Source organism: Dendrobates tinctorius, unplaced genomic scaffold (assembly GCF_039654945.1).
Source record: "Dendrobates tinctorius isolate UK_male_01 unplaced genomic scaffold, ASM3965494v1 ptg000047l, whole genome shotgun sequence".
NCBI classification, from domain to species: domain Eukaryota; kingdom Metazoa; phylum Chordata; class Amphibia; order Anura; family Dendrobatidae; genus Dendrobates; species Dendrobates tinctorius.
In genome coordinates this window covers 4,583,912-4,605,858 of record NW_027361715.1, presented here as the reverse complement: position 1 = coordinate 4,605,858, position 21,947 = coordinate 4,583,912, and the positions used below count along the sequence as shown (strand labels likewise).

The 21,947-nt window shown below is 37.8% G+C and overlaps 1 protein-coding gene across 1 annotated transcript; it reads left to right on the top strand.

Annotated features, from left to right (window-relative positions):
• The first annotated feature begins 575 nt into the window (after positions 1-575).
• Positions 576-18,310, top strand: SALL1 (spalt like transcription factor 1). The gene is made up of 4 exons (XM_073576187.1): positions 576-1,238; positions 5,522-5,614; positions 8,711-12,096; positions 14,580-18,310. Exons 1-4 carry the CDS (start codon positions 1,166-1,168, stop codon positions 15,018-15,020), a joined length of 3,993 nt encoding a protein of 1,330 aa, XP_073432288.1. The 5' UTR covers positions 576-1,165; the 3' UTR covers positions 15,021-18,310.
• Positions 18,311-21,947: the final 3,637 nt, after the last annotated feature.

Here is a 21,947-nt window from a genome sequence, read left to right as displayed (position 1 = left end):
TAAAATACTGGTGTGTGTATATATAAAATAGGTAAATATATATATAAAATACTGGTGTGTGTATATATAAAATAGGTAAATATATATATAAAATACTGGTGTGTGTATATATAAAATAGGTAAATATATATATAAAATACTGGTGTGTGTATATATATTTGATTGCAGATAATTCTAAGGTGCTGTCCGGCCATTAATAGAGCTGCAGCTGGTCTGCACAGTCAGTCATCAGTGTTGGGGTCGGGTCTGGCAGAGGACTAGCAGGGACACATCCAGGGAGCTGCACCCTGCGAGGTGATCTCTTCTGCTGCCGCCATCCTCCTCCACCCCCGGCACTGGGGGGATCACACACGGTCGCAGCCCCCTCCCCAGCTCCTCTCTCGGGCCCCGCCCACCTCTCATCCACCCACACTGTACTACAGCTCTCTTGATTGACAGCGAGCCCGACCAATCAGGGCCGGTCACAGAGCCTCAGCAGAACTTTTTTTTTTTTTTTTCTTTGGGCTTTTAACCAGAGTTTTGTGAGATGAGAACGAAGTGGAGGAACTACAAGTCTCAGCGCCCCTCCGGGGAGGACACATGCCGCAGGAGCAGCCTCTATGAACAATCTGTTTCTCCGCGGATTCTCTTCCTGTCAATACCGGCACTCGGCGGCTGATCGTCTCCTGCTTGTCCGAGGACAGGGAGCCCTAATGGGAGTATGGAGAGAAAAACGCAGAAGAAGTCTGTGTGAACAAGTCCCAGCCGTAGTTCATGTGAGGAAGGGTTTGCAATATATTGGTTTGGAAAAGGAGACGCTTGGCCGCAGAGCTTGCAATCCACATCCTGCACCCCAGAAGCATTCCTGCAGAGGCAGGGCTCGCCAGTAGAGGGTTAACATTGTGTAGCCCCTGCCCCCTCCTGAGCCGGCCCCCTTATTATTGGGTGGCAGCTGAGAGGGACAGCGGCCTCCAGCGAATCACAGGCTCATTGATTGGGGCGAGCAGGTTTGAATAGAGCTGGACATGTGCCAGCCCCCCCCTATGATTAATCGCAATGCATTATTGATCATCATAATTATGGCAGGACACATGCGCGCTGGATGGGGCTCCCTGCTGCCCGGGATCGGGAGCACATTTTGGGAGTAAATTATTTGTCTTCTGCCCCAGCTGATGTGTGAGCCAGCATGTCTCGGAGGAAGCAGGCGAAACCCCAGCATTTCCAATCGGAGCCTGGGCTGGCCCTGCCTGGGAGTCATGGTAAGTGCTCTGCCATCCTCAGCCCCCCCAGACCAGTGACCCCCGCTGCACCCCCAGACCAGTGACCCCCGCTGCACCCCCAGACCAGTGACCCCCGCTGCACCCCCAGACCAGTGACCCCCGCTGCACCCCTCTCTAGCTTACTCCGATGGCACCGAGACCCTCCTGTGAAAACTCCTCAAACTTTCCCATCCCTGGCTGTGGCTTTATCTATTCCCCAGCAGTTGCTCCTCTCCCTGAAATCCAGTGTTCTCCTCAGGCTGAATAGAATTAATACATAGAATGAATTAGATGAGTATAATATATATTTTGGCTTTAGTGCTAAGGCGAAAAATTGCTTTTTTTTTTTTTTTTTTTTTTTTACTTTTAAGATTCTGAAGTTCCCATCTATTCCTTTTAAAGTCCTCTCCTAAAATAGATCTCCTGCATGCACCTTGTAATGACAACCCCCCACCCCCCTTCCTAGACCCCCATTGAAAAGTGATTTGTCCCCTCTTGCTAAACATCTTCCAGGCATAGTAGGCAGCTCCCCAGGTCCCATTGTGAGGACAGTGCAACATTTAGGGTCAAATCTTTTAAGCCATTCAGTGACAAACAATGCTCTCCACATGGGAGGAATGGAAAAGGATTTCTCTTATTATTTATCCCCCCCCCTATATTTTGCAGCCCCCCATTTTGTGATATCAATGTGTTGCACTGTAAAGTGTGGTGGTGAGTGGTAGGAAGCACCTATTGACTTCTCCTTTAGATAACTTCTTAAGAAGTGCTGCTCCAAGGGCTTAACTCTTTGTATGCCTTGGCTAGAGCCCCCCATAACAAACTAATAAGGGTGGGGGGGGACTGTCTGCTTTGTCCCAGTGAGTCATTCACATAGAGGTGACCCCCCCCCCTCCTATCCTGCTAAAAGATTAACCACGTCCAGCACGATGATGGTTACTTATTAATCCCAAAAATATGGTCACTCTCTGGGTTTCCGACCAGAAACGCGAGAAAAAAAAGGATTTAGTGTAACCAGATCCTGTCTTTGGTCAATGCTAATAAGCCCCCTCCAAAGCCCATTATTTGTTTTGTTTTGTTTTTTTTTTTATCGGCTCCCACCATCTTTAGCAAAACAATAGGATTTTCAATTTTAATTTGCACTTAACTGTTTAAACACTTTTTTTTTGTTTGTTTTTTTTCAAAAAATCCACCTACTTTATCTGATCTCTTGCAAATTGATTTAAATTATTATTCGTGTTTAGATTCAGGTAAAAGTTTTACAACGAAGTAAACTTTCAACTTTAACATAAGCTAACCCCCCAATGTAATTGTTTTATGGTAGAACTGTATAGAAACTCTATGGGTGACTTGTTTGTCTCTACATCTGATGTGAATGCCCAAGATAATCTAGTTCTAAATATGTTAGAATCTTACTTAGTGTATATTTTTGTGTGTAAAATAATGTGTGTGTATATAGATAAGACTGAGATATATATATATATATATATATATATATATATATGTGAGAAATTTATAAATTATATACAAGATACATACATATCATCAAAGATATATATATATATATCTCCTTGATATGTATGTATCTTGTATATAATTAATAAATTTCTCACTAATATATATATATATATATATATATATATATTTTATGTGAGAAATTTATAAATAAATTATATATAAAATGTACATACATGTCATTAAAAGTTAGAAGATAGGGGTGTATATATATATATATATATATATATATATATATATATATATATATATATATATATATATATATATATATATTCTCAAATTTACTAATATAGTTCACAATTGGCTGAGGTGCGAGTTCACTGCTTAATTGTGATATTCATATAAAGCTTAAAAAAAGCGTTTTATCAGGGCTAAATCTTGGTTTTGCAGCAGCCCTGCCCGCAGGACATGCATTGTAATAATTCAGAGGATTATCTTGTGATAATATTATCACTTCGATGAAGCCACAAATCTCCCCCCAAAACCTAACGAACACGACAAAAACGAACGAATAGATTTTAATATGCCTCCTAAAGATCAGAAAGTTCGATCGCTTCCATCCCCCCTAGTAGCAAAAGTCGCACTTTGTAAACTCCACCAATCTTGGGACAAAAGTCGCAGCGATAGATTGTATGAAGGAGTTTGTTTTTTTTTTTTTAATTCTTTTGTTTGTTTTGTTTTTTTTTTTTTCTTTCTCAGTGTTTGTAAACATTGTTATCTCTCTGAGAAATTCAACAAGTCCCCTTTGTAGGGAATCTAGGAGGAGTTTGAGATAAATGAGTATTTGCTTTGGAGGAAATTAAAATTAGAAATAGTCCTTGTTTGCTTTTTTTTTTTTTTTTTTTTTGTGGGTGTGGGGAAAACTATAACAAACCTGGAATTTGGGAGGCCACATTTTTGGCTGTTTTTGTCGGATTTGTAGGATGGTGATGGAGCTGAGGGAAGGTAGACTAATTTTATTGGATACTTGTTGTGTTTAGATATATTTATATGTGTAGGAATTAATATTTTCTGTGATATAGATATATATATATTTTTGGTGTGGACTATATGGCATAAACCTTGTGCTGTGTGACTTGTATCTTGTCCATCAATCTAAATCCCTCTGCTTTGTTAACCTCTGCTGGCCTCCTCTCTTAGAAAGGTGACAAAGTTCAGCATCCAATATGTTTTTGGATCCTCTCTCAATGACTCCACATCCAGTCCCCCCCCTGATCCTGATCCTTCCTAGCAGGGAGTTAACTCAGCCGCTTACACCTTATCAGGAGCTGCACTTCTTCTCCACTAACCCTTTCCTGCCCTCACACAACACTGGGGATTGACAAGTGCTTCCCATAGAGAAGTGCTCTCCAAAACAACTGGGATTTAGTTTCTTGTCTGAATGCCAATATTTATGTAGGCAGAGTGTAGAGACTCCAGGAACCTTTTTTTTTTTTTTTTTTTTTTTCTTTTTTTTTATTTCACTCACTCACACTGGAATTGTCATATTATGTGTTTTGTGTTTTTTTTTTTTTTTTCCCCCCCCCCCCCCCCTCTTTTTCTTCCTATTGAAAGCATTGCTTCTGGATCCCCACCTAGTGTTCACTATTGTAAAGTGTGAGCCTCACTCCTTTATTGAAGTGAGAAGAACATTTCAACAGTTTAGTATATGAAACTTGTTGTTCATCTGTCTTTAGTATTGGACTACAAACAACAACATCCTTCAGACTTGTCAAGTGTGTGTGTGTGTGTATGTATATATATATATATATATATTAATTTATAGAACTTATAGTGTACATTCCTAGATCTCTCCTATATAATACACCTATTAGAGAGCCATCTATTCAGACTTGTATCACACTGTATGGAGGCACAAATTAATAAATATAGCTTATTTATATATCATATGTTTCATCTTTTTTTTTCTATAATCTTGTGTATGATACTTTTTTAGAACTTTTGTCATCTCATTGCTACTTTTTTCTTCCTTTTGTGCAACTGAACCAAACTGGTTTGATCAACTGATGCATAAAATATTCTTTTCCTGTGGATATCATTCCTGTACTTTCTGACACCTATAAGAATATTACTATATATATCTATATATTATCTCTCTCTCTAGTGTGTGTATGTGTGTGTGTGTGCATATATATATATACACACACCTATCTATATATAGAATGTGTGTAATATATATAATTCTCTCTCTAAAATATATATATATATATATATATATATACACACATCTATATATAGTGTGTGTGTGTATATATATATACACATCTATCTATATATAGTGTATATATATATATATATATATATATATATATATATACACACATCTATCTATATATAGTGTGTATGTGTGTGTGTGTGTGTATATATATATATATATATATATATATATATACACACCTATATATAGAGTGTGTGTGTGTATATATATATATATATATATATATATATATATATACACACACAGAGAGAGAGAGATCTCTCTTTTTTATATATATAAAATTCTAATTATACTGTACTTTGTGAACTTTGCTTACAAAACTGTGATAGTAATACAAATTAAAAGAAAAACCAGTATGAAGGTGGACTAACAATGTATAGATTGTATCTGTTCAGATTAGTGTTGGAAAAGTAAGCTTCTATGTATCCATTGCTCTTTAAAGAAATCCATCTAATATAAAAATGCATTTTCTGTTTCAGACCCCCCTCTTGCCCCCCCCCAGCAATATATATATCTTTTTCCCCCCAATAAACTTCTCTTCTTATTCTAGGTACACTGGATCTAATACAGATGAAGATTGCCAGAGAGTCAGAAGAAATGAAGTCTGAAGCAGATGAAGGAAAACTTCTATTTAAAAGTGAAAGTATGTGAACTTTTTTATTAATTCCTAATTAGTTTTGTTTTTGGTTCACAGTCGTCTTGGGGTATTTGGGATTATTAGTGTTGATGTTCTCCTGGAAATGTTGCCTCTTCCTCCCAGTTCTGCAGGCTGTTTGGTCCTGAATTTGCTCCTATTTGCCTAAGCACAGCTGACCAAGCAAAAACTGGTGTTTTAAAGTGGCATTATGTTTTGATAAATGTGATCTGGGTGCGACGTATTTTCCACTGAATGTGGAGCTTAGATGAACATGCTGACATAATAGTTTTAATGCATTTTGGTTTCAAAATGTGTGCACAAACAGAATGGCTTTTTTGTTCGCTCATAATTGGCTGTAAAAGTAGATGGGGGACATAACCATTACATATGGAAATGTGCAGAATCTGTCTGAATATATTAGATGCTGGATTTTCATGGGAACAGAGAGGCGACTAAAATGCACATACATCTCTCATCAGCAGCACGCCACAATCCCAACTATTATCACGTCACCATTTACTCAGCCAAAATGAAATGTAAAATCCAAAGGATCTATAGCTGATCACTTTATAAATATTTAATTTTATACCTTTTACAAACTTTTTTTTTTTTCCCAATCCCCCCCCCCCCCTCCAATCCTATTTGTTTAGCTCCTTCCGCCTCCTAAAATGTTAATTTTATTCACTGGTCCTAATAAGTTATTACAGGCCTGGGTATTTCATCATGTTGAAAGACGCGAACACACATAAAAAAAAAAAAGGTCTTTGGCCAAATTCAATGGTGGTGTCATGGAAACTTCCCATTATGTGATTTTTTTTTTTTTTTTTTTCATTTTTTTTTTTTTTTTTAAGCAGTAAACCATGCAGGGAGGTAATCTCTGAATTAAACAGGTTTTTTTTTTTTTCACAGCCTTGTAAGATAACCACACAACCATTTTTTTTTTTTTAAACAACAGAAGTTTCTGTCTTCACGCTGGGTGAACAATAGGAAACCATCCTGTTTTTCAATGGGATCAGTTTAGTTTTTTCAGAGTCGGAGACTTTACATTTTTAATTTGCAAATGGTCTTTGGGTGTGATAAGAAATGTGAGCAACTAGTGGGAAGTGCAAACTGGGAAGCCTTCCCCATAAGCTAATTGCAATGTGTGGAAGCACACACAGGCACAGGGAGAGTGTTGTTTTTTTTGTTTTTTTTTAATCACTTTTTTTTTGGGGGGGAGCTTTTTTGGCATAGGGTGTATATATCAGTTCCATTCCTCTATCAAAAGGTGAATGTGCCCAAATTCCAGAAAAAGTGTGCAATAAAAGAATTGTAATATGTAAAAAAAAAAAAAAAGTGTTATATATTAAATTTTTGTGTGTGTATGTGTATATATATATATATATATATATATATATATATATATATATATATATATATATATATATATATATTATAAAATCTCATTTTTATATATATATATAATTTTTTATATAATAGTTAATTTTTTCATATATAATACATTTTTATATGTATATTAGTAAATTTTTATATATTATATATTTAGTAAATTTTTATATAAACACTTACTGAATAATATATATATTTACTAAATAATATAAACATTTACTAAATAAAATATATAGAGTAAATTATATATGTATGAAATGTGAAGTGTATGTTGATTATATTTTATCTGCAGATGTATTGCGTGCAACCATAGAATAGATATGAACATTCCCATACTTTTTGAATTACAGGTATAAATAAATAATAATGCCTTGAATACCTATCAACTCTATTCATATTATTAACCTTAGCTACTTGTGTTACAAGGTTACATATTTATCATTTTTCCCATTGTGGTTGACTCGGGGACAAGTGTCGTTCAATCTGAGCATCAATCCAATGCTTTACTATCCAGACGCTCCTGTGTGTACATAGAGATTTAAAATGATGGGAATTTCTAGAAATCATCCCCACGCTTTCCAAATATTGTCACTGACACTGTAGCAAAAAAAAAAATAAAAAAAAAACTAAAAACACTACCAAACACTTGCGAAAGATTCCAAAAAGTTTCCTTCTGCCAGATGCACCTTGGCTGCGGACCTGTTACTTGCGAAGGTGCATTGGTTTAAAAAACTAAATGGCAATGTTCGGTAATTCTTAAATGTTTGAGAGACGTGACTGTAATTTTTTTTTTTCTTTCGCTCGTCTTTCCCCTGTTTTTTTTTTTCTCTTCTGCTAACAAATAGCAGATGCCTGTTTACGCGAGAGGATGTAACGCTGACAAATAGTGATTTTTTTTTTTTTTTTTAGGTCGTCGTAAAAGATTCGATCGGCTACAAAGAAGTGCCGGATCGTTCGGTCGCTACGTCTTATATTCCACTGGCCAATGTAGTGTGATAATTTATAAAACATCCTCTATGTAAAAGATCTTTAAGTGTTCTAGACTTGATCGTTGCATCCGATATTGTTGACATCGTCCTTGATAGGTTAGCGTGCATTCACACATATAAACTGCAGTGGATCTAAATAATACAAAATAACCCTGCCCAGTTATGCATTTTTTTTTTTTTTTTAAATAGTTTTTACAAGTGAAACTCCCTTATCTTACTCGATTCACCCGTTTAAAACCCAATCCTGCAAGTGTTTTTTTTTTTTTTTTTCTTTTCACATGCAATTTCGATCTGACTTGTTCCACTTCGTGTGGATACACCTTTTGTCTCGGTTAAAACAAAGACTTCGCCAAAATAAAAAATGCGGTTGACAGGAAGTAAAATGTTTAACAAGGCCTTCAAGTTGTTCTGTGCCCAGTTGAACAAACGCATAAGGAAAAGCATGAAATATTGGAAATCGATACCGGCTATGAAATTTCATTATTACCAAATGCCTCTTGTACACAGTATTTTATATTTTGATGGATTGTTTCAAGCCAATGATTATTTAAGATCCTCATAGTCAAGTCAGGAGTGGAAAGTGTTGAGAAAGTTTGTGCGAAATTCGTGTCGCATTGATCATAAAACCTTTTAGGTGGAATAGAAATGTTATGAAGGAACAAAAAGCGTGTCTAGTTTGGAAGCCATTTTTTTTTTCTTCTAATTCTCAATTTTTGGTTTTTAGGAGTTAAAGAGAGGGTTCAAGCTCATCGGACACCCAAGAGCAAGGATGCTCACGTCTGCAGCAGATGTTGCGCGGAGTTCTTTGAACTATCAGATTTGTTGCAGCACAAGAAGAACTGCACTAAAAATCAATTGGTTCTAATTGTGAATGAAAATCCACCACCACCTCCTGCTGAAACAACCTCTCCAAGTCCCCCCTCAGATAATCCTGACGAGCACATGAATGACACAGTTAATAACGCAGATCAAGCTGACTGTAGTGACCTTTCAGAGCATGACAAGCCTGACAAAGAAGGATCCATGGAGGTGGAGATCGAAGCTAGCAATAGCAGCAGTGGTTCCAACAAAGTGGAAAATGGTGTTCCTAGTAGTAATAATTCCACATTGGGTACCTCAGCTATCACAACCGCACTACCTCAAGTAAGGGATCTGGCAGCTTTGGGAAACTTTTCTGTTATTAACAGCAATGTTATCATTGAAAACCTTCAGAGTACAAAAGTAGCGGTAGCCCAGTTTTCTCAAGAAGCAAAGTCTAAAGGAGCAAGTAACAATAAAATGGCAGTGCCGGCACTAATGGAACAGCTCCTGGCTTTACAGCAGCAGCAGATCCACCAGTTGCATCTAATTGAGCAAATTCGTCACCAAATATTATTGTTGGCCTCGCAAAGTGCAGAAATGCCTGCGTCAAGCGGTTCTCAAGGGGGACTGAGGGTATCTGCTACACCGTTGACTACATTGAGTTCTCACTTGTCCCAACAGCTTGCAGCAGCAGCTGGCTTGGCACAAAGTCTTGCTAGCCAATCAGCCAGTATAACTGGTATCAAGCAAATACCCTCAGTACAACTACCTCAGAGCAACCCTGGTACCACTATTCCATCCAATACTAGTTCTCCTACGATAAATCAAATGGCAGCAGTAAAAACTCCTTCTGTAGAAAGAGTACCTTCAAGCACTGGTGGGTCACAAGTTAGTAACCCACCACCTCCTATAACGTCTTCACCAGCTTTTGCAATAAGCAGTCTATTAAGTCCTGCTTCTAACCCACTACTACCTCAGGCTGCAACAAGTACCACCGTATTCCCCAGCACTTTACCCAACATAGGAACAACTACAGAGGACCCGCTGAGGAAAAGCAAACCGGCCAGCGTGGCTCCATTTGAAGCAAAGAGCTCCTCCGATGAATCATTCTTCAAACACAAATGTAGGTTCTGTGCAAAGGTCTTTGGTAGTGATAGTGCCTTGCAGATCCATCTTAGGTCTCATACAGGTGAGAGGCCATTTAAATGCAACATTTGCGGAAACCGTTTTTCCACTAAAGGGAATCTAAAAGTTCACTTTCAGCGTCATAAAGAGAAATATCCACACATTCAGATGAATCCATACCCGGTGCCGGAGCATTTGGACAACGTACCAACGAGTACTGGAATTCCATATGGAATGTCTATACCACCTGAAAAACCTGTGACAAATTGGCTTGACGCTAAGCCTGTTTTGCCAACCCTGACATCATCTGTGGGAATGCCACTCCCACCAACTATTCCCAGCTTGACCCCATTTATTAAGACTGAAGAACCGCAGCTTATAGCGATCAGTCATCCAGTGGAAAGTCCATCTGAATCTGTAAAAAGTGACTTGCCCGCTATAACATCATCTTTTAAAAAAACTAACAGTCCTCCAGAGGAGCCAGAATCTATGGAGTTGTCCAACCCTGATGACAAAGGTGAAGAAAATTCTCAACATTCAAATTTTCAAAATTTTGACAGTACTACTTGTTCTCCATCTGGTGACTCAGTAACTGCTAACCACACAACTTTTTCTAACCCCATTCTACCAATGATCTCTGAACAATTCAAGGCAAAATTTCCTTTTGGGGGCCTTTTGGATACCGTTCCTGCATCAGAGACCTCGAAACTGCAGCAACTTGTAGAAAATATTGACAAAAAGTCAAGTGACCCAAACGAATGTGTAATATGTCATCGGGTACTAAGCTGCCACAGCGCTCTTAAAATGCATTACCGAACACACACAGGAGAAAGACCCTTCAAATGTAAAGTATGTGGACGGGCTTTTACCACAAAGGGTAACCTAAAGACTCATTACAGTGTTCATCGTGCCATGCCACCGCTTAGGGTTCAACATTCCTGTCCAATTTGTCAAAAGAAATTCACAAATGCTGTTGTGCTTCAGCAACATATTAGGATGCATATGGGAGGACAAATTCCTAACACCCCAGTTGCTGAGAATTATCCTGACTCTATGGAATCAGATACTGGGTCTTTTGACGAAAAAACTATAGATGACCTTGACAACTTCTCCGATGAAAATATGGAGGACTGTCCTGATAGCAGTGTCCCTGATACGCCTAAATCTGCAGATGCATCTCAAGATAGTTTGTCTTCCTCTCCACTGCCCCCTGAAGTCTCAAGTATTACTGCTTTAGAGAATCAAATGAAGATGATCAGTGCTGGACTGGTTGAGCAGCTCCAGGCCAGTTTGAAATCGGCTGAAAATGGCTCTATTGAAGCTGATGGTATGACTAATGACTCGTCCTCTTTTGGTGGTGATATTGAAAGTCACAGTGCTGGGAGCCCAGCTGCCTCGGAGTCTACATTCTCCATGAACGCTTTGTCACCTAATAGCACAAATGACATTCTGAAGTTTCCAAATGCTGAAGAAAAGCCGCCTCGAGCTCTACCACCTGAAATCCCCAATGGGATGTCACCAACCCCTGCCAATGGAGGTGCTCTAGACTTGACTTCCACCAACACAGATAAATTGATTAAAGAGGAACCCATGGGTGTGCTCTTCCCATTCAGAGACCGAAGCAAGTTTAGAAATACAATATGTGATATTTGTGGTAAGACATTTGCATGTCAGAGTGCCTTGGACATTCATTACAGAAGCCATACCAAAGAGAGGCCATTTATATGTACAGTCTGCAATCGTGGCTTTTCCACTAAAGGCAATTTGAAACAGCACATGCTTACCCACCAGATGCGAGACCTACCATCACAACTTTTTGAGCCCACTTCTAACTTGACAGCTATTGCACACCCAACTCAAAACCCGACTCCAAATCCAATTCCAAATCCACTGGCAACCTTAATAAAGACTGAGTTTAATGGTTTTATGCATGGCTCCACTCAGGACAATAAAGAACAGCCTTCAAGTATTTCCTCTTCAGGATCAATGTCATCGTCTGCTACATCACCTGTTCTCCTTCCATCTTTGGCCAGAAGGACTCCAAAGCAGCATTACTGCCATGCCTGTGGCAAGTCGTTTTCATCCTCCAGTGCTTTACAAATCCACGAGAGAACCCATACTGGTGAAAAACCATTTGCCTGCACTATATGTGGGAGAGCGTTTACAACAAAAGGCAATCTTAAGGTAAGTCCTCCATCTTTCATCTTGTAAATTGCAAGAGGTAGTCAACCAATTTAATGGTGAAATATGTTGTAGCAGGTTTGAAGGTTTTTTTTTGGCTTCATAATACTAAAATTAATAGGCGGACTACTTCTAAGTGCATTGGCGTCATTTTTTTTTTTTTTTTCGGTGGGGAAATGTCCATCTCGGTCCTACCCCTTTCATAATCTGTGCATGCAATAACATTTTACACTTGTCTATTCAATGCATCAGATCAGAACTAACTGACTTATCTATAAATTATATCAATGTACTGACAGTTAATAAGGATTTCTCAAGGCCTCTTACCCAAACCCTGCCTCCCTCCAGTTCCCTTCAGATCAAACTGGTAATGGAATATATATATATATATATATATATATATATATATATATATATATATATATATATATATATATATATTAGTCTTAGCAATATTTTTATAGTTACAAGATGTTTTGACAGAAGCCACAAGAACAGCAGTGTGCAAGTTTTCACAAATTATTTATCACATGATGGCAAATGGGTGTGAGGGATAATATAAACTTAATTGGAGACAGGGTGCCACATGAATTTTTTTTTTTTTTTAGCCCTTTTTCTTCAGATCTTAAATTTCTACACTACAGGAGTGCTTTAAAATTTTTTTTTCACTTTTTAGTATGTTATAACAAGTTGTTGCTTTCCTATTACATGTATGCAATGGTAAATGCTTGCATATTCCAACAGTACATTACATTGAGATATATACATATATTAGTGTGGAATTCACAGCATTCATGTGCTGACTATTCTCTTATACTGGTATTCAATTATTTATTTTTTTCTTTATCCTTCGTTTTAAGTTTCTCTTTTAGTTTCCTCTGGGATCTTTATTTTTTTGTTCCCCCAAGTATTTTTAATCTTAAATATTGATTGAGTTGTTGATTTCGATATTTGCTATTTTAGTCAAGGCTTAAAAAATAATAAATATATTGTATATTTTTATTTTTCTCACTCTGTGCATGTGCGTGTATTTTCTTCACATGTTCATATCTGTAACTGGAAGTCTAGTTCTCAATTAAGCATAGTGCATGTATATGTTTATATATTTTTTTTTTTTTATTCTTGTTCAGTGGTGTTCATCCTTGGGTTAAATGCTTTTATTTATTTATTTTTTTAATATGAAAATGTATTTATCTCCTTGGATGGCAGCTATTCTGCAATCCACCTCCCAATGCTGCGTCCATTTGCATATCATTACCCAGAATCCTTGCTGTAGGTTAAAGAACTGTAAAACATGACATTTGTATTTGGAAATGGTTGACGGTTTGCAGACAGGGTCGTCTATCTTGGTTGTACTTTGAATGTACACTTTGGTATGCATAGGATCTTTTATCATGAGACATTAAAGTAATGCTACTTATTAAGTCTGGTCTTCTGCTCAGAGTTGTGGTATATATTTTCTTTCCTTATGTTGACTTGATTGCCATGTGGGTCCCTGTAAATATGTTAAGGATTTTGTAATCTTGGCAAAGATAATGCAAAATCCCAATTTTTTTATTTTTTTGGGTCTTGTGTGGGGGGGGGGGTTTTCTTTTTTTTTTTTTTTTTTTTCTCCCCCCCCCCCCCCACTTTTCGACAAAAGCTGAGTATATTGACCTTTTGAATGACAGTTTATCTTCTGAAACCCTTAAGTGTTTAACCAAGATGCCCTTTATCCATCTTGAGCAGGTATGACTCTGGCTCTTAAACAGTAGGAAAGTCGTTATTTTATGCACATGTTGACAGAATGTCTCCAGCGATTTGAGATATAAAATACATACAGTATATTAAAAATATATAAAAAAAAAAAGGGCAGCACTAGCAAAATTATACAATTGATGCAAAACCTATTCAGCAGTGTCCAAACAACCGAGTTAATAAATCAAGAAAAATAGGCAGCACTCCAAATTAAATGTGAAAAAAGTGGATACTTTACTGATCCTCAGGTGGCGACGTTTCGACGGTGACCCGTCTTTATCAAGCCATGATAGACGGGTCACCGTCGAAACGTCGCCACCTGAGGATCAGTAAAGTATCCACTTTTTTCACATTTAATTTGGAGTGCTGCCTATTTTTCTTGATTGTATATGATCTTTTTTTTTTTTTCTTCCCTCCAAGTTATTTTGTTTAAAGGCCAACATACGATACGACAAGAGTTGACCAAACTCACCGATATCGTCTTTGTTAAAGGACAGTCTCAGTATAGCTGTATAAGGTGTCCTGACTCCCCAAACATGATCTGGAATGTTGGATTTTAAACATCTGATCTTTTTGTTCTCTGGGAAACGTCAGGAGATGGTTGTCATCCGATCTTTATCTCTTGTGTATGGGTGGGCTTTAGGTCGACTTTCTTTTTGGCTTCGATAAGGTGTTGAGATACAATGTTACTGTTGTAGTCTGAAGTGGCAATAATTAAGTAAAATGTACTTTGTATATTTTTCTTGCAGGTTCACATGGGCACTCACATGTGGAACAGTACACCTGCAAGGCGAGGAAGGCGACTTTCTGTGGATGGGCCTATGGCTTTTTTAGGAGGGAACCCTGTCAAATTTCCAGAAATATTCCAGAAAGACTTTGTTGCCAGGACAGGAAATGGGGACCCATCTAGTTTCTGGAACCAGTATGCTGCAGCTCTGTCAAATGGCTTGGCCATGAAGACCAATGAAATTTCGGTTATTCAAAATGGTGGAATTACCCCAATGACTGGAAGCTTGGGGAATGGTGGGAGCTCCCCTATCAGTGGCCTCACTGGGAACCTAGAAAAACTGCAAAACTCCGAACCAAATGCACCTCTAGCTGGTCTGGAGAAACTAGCAAGCAGTGAGAATGGGACTTCCTTCAAGTTTATGCGTTTTGTGGAGGACGGCAAAGAGATTGCCACCAACTAGCTCACGGTCTCCAGGACATTCATGCAGCCAGAGGTTGCCATGCTTCAATTTTATTTTCTTTTTTTCTTTGTTTCCGAGAACTGCACCAATAAGACTTTTTGTATCATGTCCATCTTCCAGAGTTTTAAGTGAGTGTATTTATTAGTGATTAAAACCTTTTTGGCTCTGCATACCAATGCAAGCGTTAACTCTGGCCTATCGTATTTGGAACTAAATACTAATAGACTAGAGTTGAAAACCGGCTGTAACATTTATGGCAACTTGCAAGTCTTGACGGTTGTTTTTTTTGGCATTAACTTATTTTATATATTCGATTTTAACATGGTCCCTGGTGTTAATGCATAAGGCAATTTGGGAGTATGACTTTGTACGTGAATGCACATTTTAAGGGAAGATTTTTCTTTGCCTCATTCTGGGATGGGCGGGTCGGTTGTATGACATGGAAGGATATAAGACTGTACAGCTCTACCCTTTTACCCAATGGAATTTTTTTAAAAAGGTTTTTTTATCCACTAGTAGATGTTCTGTGCATTTTTCTTTTTCAGCGTATAGACTTGTGTACAGTGACAACCGCGTCAGTTCAGATAGGATGCAAGAGGTTTTTAATTATTTCACGTGGCAGTTGACATTTTTTTTTTTTTTGTTTGTTTTTTTTTTCTCCCCTTTTTTTATTAGATAGTTATTATAGAATATGTGCTGGAATTTCACAATTGCTGCTAAGTATAGCATCTGGAACAAACTTCCATGGAAAAAAAATAAATAAAAAATGTAGATGCTTGTGTATATGTACATATATAAATATATAAATGAGAAAATATTCACTTTCATTAGTGTAAATAAGTTTCTGAACCCTTTGGTCTCAAGTGGTCCTTGGGGGTGGGGCAGAGGAGGGGCTTTGCGTCCGGTTCTCCTGCACTCAAGGGGTTAGGAGCAAAAAGGATGTCCACTTTTCTGTTCATTAATGGAAAGGATACAGTGAGGTGTGGTTCATGACTGTTTATTTTTATTTTTTCGTTGTGGGAAGTGGACTTTTATGTGCTTTCTTTTGGAAAGTTGGACGTCCAGCTCCATTTTATTGTTTTATTGATGAATAGAATACTGTAATTTTAATCAAGTACTCAAATACAAGAATTTTCCAAATGTGGTGTGTGTTTAAGACTTGTGCGTAATGGTGGGCATATGTTTTTTTCCAAATGATGCACGATAAATATACGGTAATTCAATATTCCCGAAAAGCCGTACGGCGCAGGCGGTTTACATCTGAAAACCGCACTCTCGGCTGCAAAACCGTACAACTTTTTAAAACCTGTTTAGCTCACTGGCTCAATCCGATTTTAAGATTTCCCATTGCATATGATTCAGTTGGTAAATTCCAAGCATACAGAGATTTTGGCAAATCTCATCTAAAGGCCACATTGACACATTCACTATTTCTAAGCCAATCCATTGAGTGGGTTAAAAATGGTGCTGTGTTTCTATTACACTTTTCCTCTGATAGTTCCACTCCTGATTTTGGCTTACAAATACTGATGTAAGATACTGAACTTGTGAACGTGGCCAAACGCTATTGCCTTCTCAATCTGTTGATGGTTTGGCTTCAGAAAAATTTGCCCTGTGTAACGCTACCTATTGGCCTATTCGCGAGAGGCGTTCGTCTTCATTGACTATCTGCTTTATGACTAGTATGTGCCGCCGTCATACTACCGGATTAGAGTACTGATGTACCGTATTTTAAAAACTTCTCGGTCCAAAGGCATTAATGTGAGCTTGAATCGGCTTTACTTTTTCTTGCACGACTTTTTCTCAGATTCTTGAGAATGTTTAGAAGATTTATTGTCTCCGATAATTCTGTCCTCCTACTTTACCAGATTAGAATATTTGGTTGACACTTTGTCTGTCAATTAGCTTTTCAATTTGACTTCATCAATGCAAAAATGTTTTATTGCTCCAAGGGTTGTGATAAGTTGCTTTTAATGGTGAACGACGTTTGTTAAATGTTCATGTCACGATTTTCTTGCCATGTAAACAGGCTGGCGATCACTGGATGAATGAAAACTCTCGTTCATCGGATGAATAGTCATGCTCGGCAATACATCGTTCTGTGTAAATAGGTGCCAAGAACTACATTAGACTATTTGCACTGAGTGATCTAGTGTAGATCTGTCAGTAAGTATCTTTTTATTTTGGTCTGCATGCATAAAAATGACCATTGGTCGGTAAATGCTTACAGATCGGCAGTCATATTGTGCCGTCGATCGGTCCTTATAAATGGATCTGGACTTTGTACAGACCATCTCTACATTGCCTTGCCTGATCTTGTGACTTGCGACTAAACATTTATTACTCCTAGATCTTTGAGGTCAGCACCTACGAACCAGGGTTGTACTTGTATCACGTGACAATGTACTTTTGGCCAAGTTAGGGATGCTATTGACTTGACCACAGGTATCGTAAAATCTAGATGGGAGCACGTATTATAAAGTTTTTCTCTGAAATGTTGTTGTATAGACCTCATGGTTTCAGAACTTGGCTAAGCACAGGCAGATGTAACCCCTCTAGATGATTGTCAGGCAGATTGTCCCTACTTGACTTGATTGACCAATCGCTCCTACTTGCATGTGGGGAGAAACCTGTTAACCAAGCAAAGCCAGAAGGAGCCTTTTTTTTCTTGTGCTGACTCGTTTTAAGACCATTTCTTTCAAATGCTACAGAGATTTAGACTAAATTTCCATTCATGCAATACAATGATTTCTGGAATCATCACTTGCTTGTTTAAATAAAAAAAAAATATGAAGTGTAAAGTAGCTCAGTGAGCTTTTGATGCCTATTGCATCTTTCATGACAAACCTGAAGTCCTTGTTGGTTGGCTTATCTATATGTTTAGCAGGAGTTGTGCCACAGATTATGTAGATGGTTTCATGATCATTCTTCTAAAACCCTCCCGAAAGTTAAAACCTTAAAGTTTTTAAATGAGAGTTGATCGATTCTCTTTATCGACAATCAGCACTTTTTGAAGGAAATGTATCTCCTTGTATAATATCACCCTTGTAAATGGCTCTGTGTAATAAGGGACTCTGTTGGGACTCCATGCTGTTGGTTCGGGCCACATGCTTAATATTTAATTGGATTTTATGGCAATAATTATCCAGAAGATTAAGCTGTGCAGCCCTACCTGACTTCATACTTGTGCCTTGGTCACCCATCATTTCTAGGATCAACAATAAGTGGCTGATATTATCATTTGCAGTTGTTTTGAATTTTTGAAATCCCTTAATTTGTCGTATTCGTTATTTTTTCTTAAATATTCAAAGTTCATGAATCTTGCACAAAATCAAAAATGTTTTTTGTTTTCTCATTTTTTTTTGTCTTTTACCCTTTTTAGTGCAGAGAATGAATGTTGTGCACAAAAATGCGCTAAAATATGACATGCATAGAAATTCTTGGTGAGAGTGAAATTTTTGTGAAAAGTGTTGCAATTTTTCACAAATGATAAAAAAAAAAACAAAAATCAAATGGAAATGCCAAACTATCTGGAATGGTGAACAAAAAAAAATACAAAACAGGTTGCATATACAGATAAGGAGATGAGTGAATTTATTCGGATCCGAATACCATCAGAATTGAATATTGTTTTGCAGTTATTCGTTGAACACAGCCGAAAGTCATTCGAGTCAATGGGAGTAGAAACGACCAAATATGTTTGGAACCGATCATAAGTGTTCAAATATGGCTCGAATATGACAAAATCTGAACAAATCCGCTCAACTCTACAGATAAATACTGCACAAAAAAGGCCAAAATTTTGGTGCAAGTGGAATAAAGAATAAAGTCCTATGTTATATTTCTTAAAATCCACATACTTGTATAGAAGACCATTCTGGGAGAAAAAAAATCCCCTACTTTTTTTTTCTCTTGTGTGGTCAGCTGTTTAGTTCTCTAAATAATGAGAGTCCTAGATGAGGTATTGACAAAAGCTTTGCTCTTCCTTGCTTGGCTGTTCCCCGAGGACGAGCAGGTGGAGTGTGTAATACCCATCAGTGGTATTCATTATTAGAACATCCTCCCCCGAACTGCTGGCTGCATAGAACGTATAGGTTCTGATGAGTACTAATATCTGTATCAAATCTGTACATATTAATTTACATTCTTTTCCAAATGACCGGAACGGCTACATGACGTCTTGTTCATACGATGCAAAAAAAAAAAAGAAATTGCGTCAAACTGACTTTTAAAGGCTTTAAATTGGATTTTTATGTCTTTGTTCAGTTAACTAAGGAATTGGAGGCTAATGGAAGCCGCCTCGAAAATATGAAAGATTAGAACTGTATTATGGTTTTAGATTTTAAGGGGTGTAGATTAGAGATGAGTGAATTTGTTCGGCTTCTGTTCGAATATCGTTTTTGTAGTATTCGTCGAACACAGCCGAGCGTCATTAGTCAATGGGAGTAGAAATTATCGAATATGTTCGGAACCGAACACAAGACATACATTCGGCCCAAATAGTGTTCAAATATGTCAAAATCAGATTCGGGGGCCAAAATCCAAACATTCACTCATCTGTAGCATATGATGGGTCCTGTTGAATTTGCAGTTTTTTTCTTTTGTTTCCCATTGCTCTTGTCTCTCCACCATCGCTTCCGTTGCTTGGTCCTCCCTGGATTTAGTGATTACGTACTGGTGGAGAGCAAGTGTTGGAGCAGCATGGGCAACAGTAGTGTAAATGTTGCTTGGTCTACTTTATAAAATAGGCAGCCTTGATATCGGGATTTATGACCTGGGCATAAACGTTTCTACGTTAAACGGGAGTGACCTGGTTACAGGAACCACAAATGGTGGATGCCCTTAAAGGTGGAGCAAAAATCTGGAGGCGAACCAAAAAGAGGTTTTGAAATTACCCATGATGAATAAAGTCCTCTGCCCCTTACTGTGCAAATTCGTGAAGTGAAATTTTCGGCCACAAATTTACAGTATATCCAATGCCAATGGTGGGGTTTTCTAAACAACTCTCTTGGTGTTGTAATTAGGAATTTTTGCAATAAAAACTCTTCAAAACTACTTCTTATCCCTAAGGGAAAAGAATCCCTCACCTGGCTCAGTAGACAGAAAAATTAATGAAAATGGAAAAAAATAAGCTGTAGAATGGGGTTCTCTGCATTCACATAAGAAAATGGTGAAATTATACTGATCAGTAACTTCTGTGTAAATTGGCAGCATTGCTTTAATTAAGCTCTCAATGACCAGGGACTTAAAAGTTGTCCATTTTGGGGAATTTCCCCTCCCCTTCCCCCCCCCCCCCCAAAAAAAAAAAAAAAAAAAAAAAATTATGGATAGAGATGCCTGATTTGATGAGGGTCAAAATCATGTTTGAGTTTTTGTAAATTAATAGAGCCCTAATGAATTTGAGCAATTTGATTAACAAAAATCACATAAAATGGATGCTGCTGTTTTACACACTGCAGAAGAATGCATCAGCCAAAGAAGGTTCATGGCACGGATTGTCCCTGGGTGATGCCATGTAGCGATCACATCATGTGGTACAGCACAACCAGTTAGAAAGAAGTAATATTAGGAAGCCTGTATAAAAGCTGAGGCAGGGAGGTCCTAAACCATTGAAGGGTGAATCTAGATAGTGAAAAGAGAGCTATAAACCAGGGAATAAAATCTGTATATACTATGTGACAACACAGTAGTGACAAGTTACTATTTTTTTTTTTTTATACATAGCCTTATGTGTTGAGGTCACTTTAGTATTACTAAGGATGTGTATGCACTATGCAGTGAATATCTTGAAATGGGTTGGATACTGTCCTAAGACCTCAGGGTGCCAAACACTTTTTACGGTAAATTGGAGTATTTGGAATTTGTGGCACAGTAAGTTTATTTGGAAAAATTACCATTGGCTTTAAAATTTGGAATTTCAAAAGCTTTATTCGATATTTATGGGACAACGTCTTTAGTGATGTGGTGTTTATAAAGACTAGAGTCTCGTTAGTAGGAGTCCTCGATAAGTTGCCTTATTCCTCTAGGTCAGGGTTCCCCAACTCCAGTCCTCAGGATTTCCCTTTTATTGTACAGGTGATGCAATTATCATCTGGGCAATACTAAGGAAATCCTGAAAACATGACCTGTTGGTGGGCCTTGAGGACCGGAGTTGGGGAACGCTGCTCTAGGTGAAACTACGATGATCTTCGTTTATCGGTTAAAATAAGAAATGATATTTGGATTTTTAGTTGAAACTGTAAATTGCCTTGCAATCATCCGCATACATGTTCTGTGCCAATATGATTGGACACTATTTAAATATTCCATATTTGCATTTCTAGCCTTTTTTGTCGGAGTAAATGGTGCTTGTCTATTTATGCCAAAGTACAGTCCTATTATGAGAATACAAATCTATTATTGATTCTTATAAAGAAGAGCGGATCAGGCAACGTTCAAAATTGCCCCTTTGCCTCGATTTTCCTCCACGCTTTTTTCCCCTTCTCGCCCTCTCTTCTGACCCTCTCGCCTCGTAGACATTTAATAATGTTCTGGGATCTATCAATAAATGAAAAATAAGAGAAATCTTTATACTTGCCTCAACGCTCAACTTTCTAGCCCCATCAAACGTCCGTCTGGTCCTCGTCGCCTGTTGTGATCCTTCCAAAAACTATGAAACGTCATGTCACAACATAGGCCGCGATCTTGCACGAGGGTACAAAGAACTGTCCAAGATCTCATCACAGCTGGTAGTCCTGGTTCAGTGTGAGTCTGCACCAAGAAGATATAACATTGACCGGACTGGAGATGGTTGGGGTCTAGAAAGGGGAGTACAAGGATTATTCGAAACCCTTTACCGTTTAGAAAAATAGTGGCTGACTCAATGCAGAAGCAAATGACCAAATTATTTCATATGTCGGTAAATGCAAAATTTTTCAAAATTTGTGT